At 43.6% G+C, this 8,633-nt stretch overlaps 3 protein-coding genes across 5 annotated transcripts in view; 2 read left to right on the plus strand and 1 right to left on the minus strand.

Annotated features, from left to right (window-relative positions):
• Positions 1-8,633, plus strand: part of LOC113209997 (ATPase ASNA1 homolog) — a gene marked incomplete at its 3' end in the record, with an annotated part of 28,570 nt that overhangs the window by 19,222 nt on the left and 715 nt on the right.
• On the minus strand, positions 650-2,917 carry LOC113209995 (iduronate 2-sulfatase). Of its 2 annotated transcripts, none has more exons than XM_052271848.1 (8): positions 2,641-2,917; positions 2,361-2,538; positions 1,964-2,272; positions 1,725-1,874; positions 1,496-1,633; positions 1,163-1,422; positions 965-1,074; positions 650-885 (listed from the first exon to the last, which is right to left on the minus strand). In XM_052271848.1, exons 1-8 carry the CDS (start codon positions 2,851-2,853, stop codon positions 675-677), a joined length of 1,569 nt encoding a protein of 522 aa, XP_052127808.1. In that variant the 5' UTR covers positions 2,854-2,917; the 3' UTR covers positions 650-674. The 2 variants fall into 2 exon arrangements, with proteins under 2 accessions (XP_052127808.1, XP_026283567.1); XM_026427782.2 differs by having other exon boundaries at positions 965-1,077.
• On the plus strand, positions 2,975-6,852 carry LOC113209994 (peptide-N(4)-(N-acetyl-beta-glucosaminyl)asparagine amidase). The gene is made up of 9 exons (XM_026427781.2): positions 2,975-3,360; positions 3,498-3,725; positions 3,797-3,886; positions 3,968-4,306; positions 4,427-4,609; positions 4,690-4,955; positions 5,054-5,406; positions 5,483-5,641; positions 5,737-6,852. Exons 1-9 carry the CDS (start codon positions 3,139-3,141, stop codon positions 5,913-5,915), a joined length of 2,019 nt encoding a protein of 672 aa, XP_026283566.1. The 5' UTR covers positions 2,975-3,138; the 3' UTR covers positions 5,916-6,852.

The raw sequence follows: 8,633 nt of genomic DNA on the forward strand, positions 1-8,633 counted from the left end.
CCGCCGCCGCCGCCCCCGCACCACCGGCATCACCACCACCACCACCATCGCCACGAGGCCGCCGATTGCTGCTGCTGCGGCGGCGACTCCTCGTCGGCGTCCTCCGGCGACTCGAGCGCCGCGTCCAGCGAGGAGGACGAGACTGCGAGCCAGGAAGCGCGGCTCCAGCGCTGCGTGCGGACCGTGGCGCCCAACATGCTCGTGGACAACTCGTACGCCCACGTCGCGCAGGTGAGTCGGGGTCGGGGCGCCCCGCACGTACTGGGGCGCCTGTGGGTAGGCAGCCCGAGCGGCCCGCACACTCGGGAGCTCGACGGGACGGCCTACCCTGCAGGCGCTCGACGGTCTCTCTCTGCCCGCAGACGGACTCGTGCGCCGCGCGTGGGATGCAGGCGCTGGCGAGCGGGGCGTCAGCGGCCGACGCCCGGAACGTCATCGCGTCGTGCATGACGGCCGCGTCCTTCCCCGCGCCCCTCGCCGCCTTCGTGCAGGACTTCGTCAGCTGCGTGTCTAGAGTGTTAAATGTGCCAGAATAAGGGGGGGTGGGGGGTCGTAGAGAATCGCCTCGCTCTCAAAACGCTCACTTTCTAGATAAACTTAATGTTTCTTTACAAACTTTACAATTTTTTCAAACCTGATTTTCAACATATAAATTCGGTGTACTTTTTATTGTTTTACGTACTCCACCTCTTGTACAACATTGATTTGAAAGATAAAATTAGAGGGTTCAAATTTTCTCTGTCACCTAAATTTAAGTTCTCATTGGGGTCTATCACATGATCATACAGTTCAGAGCCATAAACTTTAGTCCAATTAGGTGTCATGGTTTTGGTATCAAACTTAACCCACTCTGTGTACCGATGTCGAGAAGTACGAACTGAGTACCTAGAATAAGAGGGTTCAACCAAAAACTCATCTGATTGGCTTATTATTTAATCAGATTTGCAAATGAATTCATACATACCCCATGACTTTTATGTCTTGCTGGTGCGGCTGATCTGAGTCTGGGTTTAGAGATGGATAGTCTCCTGGACGTGGGTATTGACTGAATGCCCCTACACGCCATTTTACAATCTTCTAGCCAACATAAAAAAAAATAAAAAAAATATCAGAAGCAAATACACTTTTTCATTATCCTTCTTCTATATTAAAGGGTTCTCACCTTGTACTCAGTTTTATCAAAAAGAGGTTTCAGACTTCTACCATCTGTACAAAAAATGTCAGTGTACCCATTTATACATTTTGGAACTCCTCCCTCAATACCAACTATGTCAACAAGTGTTGGAAATATATCTAATAGCTCTACCAAATTTTTAATGTGGCGCCCTCTTGTGCCTGGCACTGATAAAATTAGAGGAACTTGGGTAGAAACTTCATAGTTGCTATACTTTGACCACTCTCCATGTTCACCTAATGACCATCCTAAATTAAGAATAGATAGACTTCAAAAACCAGCTATGTAATTACTAAACTATTGAGGGAAGTTTAAATTTACCATGGTCGCTTGTGAAAAGGATGATAGTATTGTTTCTCAATTTTAAGTCGTCAAGTTTTTGGAGCAGTTTTCCAATGAGATGGTCTATATATGACACAGAGGCATAATAGCTCTGCTTTACTTTTAATGCCTGGTCATCTAGATAAAAGGAAAAATAATAGTATAACACTAGTTAAGGTATCAGGAACTTAAAGCTATGTACCTTTTGAGTCTGTTTGACATTCCTTACCAGGCATTGCTCCCCATGGAAAGCTAATGTTAAGATGATTAATGTCATCTCTTTTTCTAAGATCGAACCAGGGATTCCATGCAGAGCTTGGCAATTTTGGTGGACGTCTTCTCATTTGTGACAGTGATATTTTATCCAATGGATGGTAATCTGAAAAGAAAAAAGAAAATTTTTCTCCATGCAAATCATGCTTGCTTTATCTTATTCTTTGAGTGTGTCCTCAAAGTGATCAACTTTACTTAAATATTCCTGAGGAAATTTTAATGGAATGTGTGGTTTATGGAATCCAACTGCCATGAAGAAAGGCTCTTCCGATGTGTCTTGTACATGATTTTGCAAATATTTTTCCGCTTCCCTCAAGGATTCCAAGTCAGGTAATGTTTGCTGAGGCTGATCCATTGTATTGACTGGACAGACTATGCTTACAGAGGGGCCACTTCCACTGACACTAGGACAAACTGGAGCGTTTTTGAACTTCTCTGTTTTTGGATGAAAAGGCTGGGCAGACCAACTAAATGGCTGGTCATCAACAAAATTGCTGCATTTTCCTACAGTGAAATATTAAATGTTGAAAATAAAGGCTAAAATGTTCAGTCAAATTAATTTGTCCGACAGGATACAACTTGAGTCCCCTACCCGGATGGAAAACTTTTCCGATTGAGATTGTCTTGTATCCTTTCTCTTTGAAAAATTGGGGAAGCGATGTGAAATTTCCTGCTGTTACACGCCAATATTGGTGAACATCATACTGATTTAGGTGATGCGGACTTCGACTTGTAAGTAGAGATGTTCGACTTGGTCCACATAGAGCTTGCTGTCAAGACAGTTCTGATATTAGGTATTTACAAAAAACATAGCATGCATATTATGAGAAACGACGCCTGCGGCGCACTTATACATTATAATACAAACAGACCTGAGAATATGCGTTGGTAAAAACAAAGGATTGCTGAGCCAGGAAGTCAATGTTTGGAGAGTAAGCTGATTTGTCACCATAACATCCTAATGAAGTGCGAAGATCATCAGCAATAATGAAAAGAACATTCTGTTTGTCATTAATTGCTTGACAAAGCTGCATGACACTCAATATACTCAAATAAAAAGCCATGCAGAAGTTGTACGTCTGCATGATGTCTGTTTGTTTACATACTGTCAAATGAACTGCAATGTGCCTATAGCAATAGTAATTCCAATACTACGCTGCTTCCTGCTTATGACAATGTTTGTTGTCATCATTGTGTTTAGTCCCAGTGACACAGCATCAGCTCGGTGCTGACAGCTCTAGACTTGAAGAAAGAACCAATTCGAGCTATTTTTGCTGCTGTGTCTGTTTAAGGTCGCTGTACAGGTTACATCACATTCGTCGTCGGAGGAACTGCCAAGTGAATTCTAGTGGTTCTTTCAGTTAAGAAGAATGCCACCCGTGATCTCCACTTCACTGCTGGCTCTAGAAGAGAACCCAAGGGAACTCTACCTAGAAGTGACATCTGTCTTGCTTCGACTTGCCAACAATGTGATTAAAAATCCATCTGATCCCAAATACAGAAGCATAAGGCTGGCGAACCCTACTGTGGCCAACAAACTGCTTCCTGCAGTGGGTGCCATGGAGTGCCTCTTTGAAATGGGCTTCAAGGAGGTTTGTCTATTTTTTTATTTCGCTTACAATTTTTGATTCTTCTTCCTCTGCTTGTCAAGTTCTTCTTGTATACTCTGTGATAATTTTTGGGCTAGTTGTGTAATCCTCTGTATTCATCAATTGGTTTTGTACTGTAGGCTGATGACTGCTTAGTACTTCCTGGAAATTCAAACTTGGAAAAATTGAAAGCAATTCATGATCAAATATTGGCTCGACGAAACAGCGTTTCCACTCAACCTGCTCCTGTAACATCACCATCGTCTTCATCTACTGCCAGCAAAGATGATGCCACATCACAGTCTTCGAAAGCTAGAGCTTCTGTTGTTGAACAACAGCCAATAGCAACCTCATCGCAAAACAAGCAGGTATTTGACTGTTATGTGTTACGTATGTATGTCTTTGTTACCATTATACTATTATTATATTATTTTTCCAGGTGTCCGGCACTGATGAAAGTGCTCCAAGCACATCAGGTGGACAGACTGCTGAAGAAAACACTTGGAAATCAAAACCTCGCCTACCCACAGTACGGATCTCTTTCAAAAGCATGTGTAAAATTTTGTTTTATTTTTCTTCACTGCGTACTAATTCATAATTTCCTTTACAGTCGGGATTCTTAGAAAGAATAATTTCTGCCTCAGATGTTGTTTTAGTGTACAGTACAAAAGAAAAACTTGAAATCGCCAAAACATACATTCCTCTTGTTGAGCTTGAAACAGCTGCTTTAGAACAGCTCCGTAGAATTCAGAAAATTGTGAAAAAAGAACAGGGGGATAAAACTGAGAATGTCTCTGTGGAACCAAGTATGCAGGAATTACTCCTAATACAGTTATTATCTTGGTTTAAAGGAAAATTTTTCTCTTGGGTGAATGATCCTCCTTGCCATTTTTGTTCTGGGAAAACGAAGTTTAGAAGGACAGATACCAGAGATGATTTGAGAGTGGAGGTAAGCTCATCAAATTGGGGTCTGGTTAAAAATAATTTTGATTTATTTTTACATTGTCAAGCTTGTGAGTTTTCTATATCAATTTGAAAATTACGCATTTCTCTCTGGAATTTTTTTCAGGTGTATGAGTGTGCTTTGTGTTTCCAAGAAACTGAATTTCCAAGGCACATAGATCCTTTGAAACTGCTGAAGACCAGGAATGGGCGATGTGGGGAGTGGGGTAGATGCTTCACATTTTTATGTCTTGCTCTTGGATGGGACAGCCGCCTTGTCATTGATGAGACTGATCATGTCTGGACCGAAGTATGTGGTTATTACCACTCCTATTGGACTGATGTACCATAAAACCTATAGCTGAAATTTTTTCTTACCCTATTCTATAGGTGTTTCTGACTTCTCAATCACGATGGGTTCATTGCGACCCCTGTGAGAATGCTTTTGATTCTCCTCTCATGTATGAAGTAGGATGGAAGAAAAAGCTAACTTACATTCTTGCATATTCTCCTGATGATGTACAAGATGTTACTTGGCGTTATTCTGCTAATCACAAAGAAGTTCTGAAGCGCAGAAATATCTGCAAAGAATCGGAGCTACTTACCACTATTATGCGACAGAGAAATATTTTACAGCAGAATCTCTCCACTGCACGGTATGTGTTACTAAATGAAGTGAAGTGTTTACCATTTTTTCATGCATATAGTTAGTCATTTTGTAGTCTACTTTATTACTCATTTACTGTCATTTTAGGAAAGACTACCTTCGGAAGCGCACACTCTTTGAACTTGTAGAATTGTGGAATGAACCATCTGATAAAGATGGAAACTATCAGGGTCGTCAGTCGGGATCTCTGGCATGGCGATTATCCAGGGGAGAAACATCAGTAGCATCTGAACATGAGCCCTACATTTGGAAACCAACCAAGTCTGAAATCGAAAAGAAGGAAATGCATATCCAATTCCTCCCTGGTCTAGACCAGTACAGAAGGGGTCCAAACTCAAAGGAAGGACCTGTATTGGGCTGGCAAAATGGAGCAAGTAATGTAAATAGCATATTCCGCAAAGAGGAAGTTGACTGGAAAATGGTGTATTTAGCAAGAAAAGGTCAGTTGATTAATACTGGGCCTCTAGTACTCTATCATCTCTAGTAAGATAATCAAACTTCATGTTTTTATTCTAGAGGGTTGCCAAAAGGGATCAATAACCTGGAGCGTTGACTTATCAGGGAGTGGATTAGTGGTTGACAGCATTAAACTGGCGCTTGCCTCTAAAGTCTTTGAAACTGGTCAAGTTAATGCCCTGGTTTGTGGAGCTGATTGTTGTGTTAAAGTACCTACAGGTAAATAATTTACATTTTTTAGTGTGTTGTGATAAATGCTGCAAAGTGTTAGGTTTCTGATTCTCATAGCATAAACATTTCCTTTTTCTGTTCAGAAAATCCAGACACTTCTATTTCTACCACAGCTTTGGGTGGTGCTTCGTCTATAAAGTTGACAGTCGACCTCAGTGGTGGGAATGGAAATATTGCCTGGCAGCATTCACAGCTTTTCCGCACCGAAGTAGGTAGTTCTGATGTAGGTCTTAACTTATTAATTAAGTTAAAGCCATCTTAACAAATTGTTGAGACTATACTCGTAGAGTAAAATCTGTCATATTTATTAGGATGCAGACATATTTTACCAGAGTGGTACAATTATTTTGTGCTTCATCAATAGGGTCTTGTGGACTAAATCTTTTACCATTGTGTACGGTGAGACACATATTTGCTTTACTTTTATTCCACTTTTTAAAGTTTTTAAGAAAGAATAATTTTTTTTCTTTTTTTAAACGCTGAATTAGACCGAATGCACTAGTAGCTGTGCTGTAAAGAGAAGTCAAATGTGTTTTTCTTACTTCAATTTGCTAAAATTAATTAGTAAGCCTTTGGAAGCTGCAGGTTTGAATAAGAATGGAAACTGAACTCAGATTTGATCAAGACACCTAGATTTTAATGTCAGAGGCTAATGAAGACAACAATATTAAGTCTACATACCTGTTCCTATGACTACCCAGTGTTTTAGATTGATCTATTGATTCTTGTTACCATACATTTTAATACTGGGGGAGCCACATCACTTTAAATTTATCTTGGCCTATGTGAGAATTTTTTCTGAACCTAGTGATAAGAATACCTGAAGATATTTTTCATGTATATCTGTGATAAAGACTTATCATACTCATCAAAACAATTGTGGGCCATGGAGGGAATGGATTTGTGGTGATATCAATCATGTTAATTTTCACAAGACCATAAAATTGTTTTGTTGATGGTGAGCACTCATGAGCACTGCATGAGAAACTGACACCAATAGACCATCAATTTACATCTGTGACGCTCTGCCTGTGAATGAAGTATTTTTTAGCAATTTAGAAAAGCAATAACTTTGTAGGTGACAGTCGTTTTTGTGCCATCCTGATTGTATATTAATTAAATCCTAGACGCATCAACTACTTTTAAGATTGATATTTGATATTTAAAGAGAGCATTAAAACTAACATTCAAAGCAATAACGCAGTTCCCCTTTCTTTTCCGCTCTGCCTTCCGAGCCTGATGTGCTCCTCTCCTCTCCGGGTACAGTTCCACCAGCCGGTGGGCGGATGTGTAGATGTAAGTCGGGCTGCCTACCTCACGGGCGCCCACAGGTACGATATGGTCCGCCGGGACGCCTCTCCCATTCTCACACTTTCCTTTCAACTCCTTGCGGCCAAGGAATTATTTTCTTTCTAGATTATAAACAATGTTTTGCTGCGGAATGGAAGAGGAGGGACGGACAGGGCCACTCGAGGCGGGGCGAGGCGGGGGCAGTAGGACTTGCGTCTATTTTTTACCGTCCGGCCGTGCATCCGAGCGTCACATTTTGCCGCACGCGCCACACGCCGCCACACCCCGGCGCCACGGGCCACGACGGGGCGCCTGAATCACGGGGGGAGACGCATGGGCAGGGCACCCCATGTTGTGGTGCAGGGGGTGGAAGTCACACAATTAATAAAACACGACGTTTCCATCACCACCACCATAACTAACCAATATGTTGCTCTGCGCCAGAGAGCGGCAAGGGATCCTTGCATTTATTTATTTTTATTTTTTTGAGTGTCCGGGGCGTGAGGCCGCGGGTGCGTGCGGCGCGCGCGGGTTTGGTGTCCCTTCGGCCTGCCGCGCGGGGAGGGGCGGTGCGGTCTCGGACGCGTCCCCGCGCCCCGCCGCGCCGCGCCGCGCCCCGCCACCTGGCAGCGGGCCATCCCGCGTCTGGCCCGCGGAGTGGCTGCGCCGTCCCACCGCGGGGGGCCACCGGGGTAACTCTGGTCAACGCGGGGGTAAACGGGGTCCTCCCCAGGCCGTCATTCACGAGGGTATCTAGACTAAAACTTCGTGGTCGGCTCAAGAATGTTTACGACAGTTGAGAGTTGACATCGCCACTAATACTTTTTAGATAGGGATCTATTCTAGTTCTCAATATGGCCCCAAAACCATACGCCCCTGCTTGTAGCCTCACAGTTTAGCTACCAGGTGGCTGATACGTCCCTGTTTGCAGCTACACAGTTGTACCTAGCTGGCCACGGGCAGCTTCAGCCAAACAGATTGTAGTAATAAGTCTGCTTGGCGTCGTAAATGCTCACGTCGCCGGACAAAAAAAAAAAAATAAAAAAAAAAATGGGGGAGTACTTTCCTCATCACACCGAAGTCTTTGTCGACCTCTAAGTTCGTAACGGGATCAGCCGCTTCGAACCACGGTGGTCAGAACGCACTCCTGGGGGTACTGATACGGTTGACGCGTGCGTTGGTTAAACTGTACTGACCCATCACCAGGTCATGGAGTTCCGTTACAGTCACACTCCTAGGTCTTAAAAACGCATCCGCCACCACAGCAAGGTGCTAGCGAACCGCTTACACCCGCTTTTCGTGCAAGTCGAAATCCATCCATAGGGAACTCCCACGTCCACGGCCCGCTTTCGCCGTAAGTCGAACCCCGGTTCAAGAGCCGAGTCTCGTAACCTTTCAGAGCAATGGGAACCAGGAATGTAACCACTAAGCCTTAGGAACTGCACGAAGGAGGCCTGGTGAAATGGCTGGTTTGAAGTCCACTCGAAATTTTGTGGCCAGAAAAAAATTTTGCCCCGACGGAGATTCGAACCACCGATCTTCCAGTCAATGGTGCCGCACTAAACGAGCGCGTCTATTCGAACCTGCAATTCCTAATTCACAAAACGTTCAGCCGCGTTCAGCCTATGCATCCTCTGATAGCGCCTGTTAGGTAGGCAACATCTTGCTTTCAGTGCATACGTGTACTGCG

This window comes from Frankliniella occidentalis, unplaced genomic scaffold, assembly GCF_000697945.3.
Source record: "Frankliniella occidentalis isolate FOCC.00 unplaced genomic scaffold, Focc_3.1 Scaffold176, whole genome shotgun sequence".
NCBI lineage: Eukaryota > Metazoa > Arthropoda > Insecta > Thysanoptera > Thripidae > Frankliniella > Frankliniella occidentalis.

Excerpts from the sequence above, each read along its gene's own strand:
- LOC113209995 (XM_026427782.2), bottom strand. The coding sequence starts at position 2,853 with ATGCAGACGTACAACTTCTGCATGGCTTTTTATTTGAGTATATTGAGT. Across the intron at positions 1,078-1,162 it reads TTGATAAAACTGAGTACAAG|AAGATTGTAAAATGGCGTGT; the intron begins GTGAGAACCCTT and ends TATGTTGGCTAG. Across the intron at positions 886-964 it reads CAAGACATAAAAGTCATGGG|GTACTCAGTTCGTACTTCTC; the intron begins GTATGTATGAAT and ends CTCTTATTCTAG.
- LOC113209994 (XM_026427781.2), top strand. The coding sequence starts at position 3,139 with ATGCCACCCGTGATCTCCACTTCACTGCTGGCTCTAGAAGAGAACCCA. Across the intron at positions 3,726-3,796 it reads CCTCATCGCAAAACAAGCAG|GTGTCCGGCACTGATGAAAG; the intron begins GTATTTGACTGT and ends TTATTTTTCCAG. Across the intron at positions 4,610-4,689 it reads CTGATCATGTCTGGACCGAA|GTGTTTCTGACTTCTCAATC; the intron begins GTATGTGGTTAT and ends CCTATTCTATAG.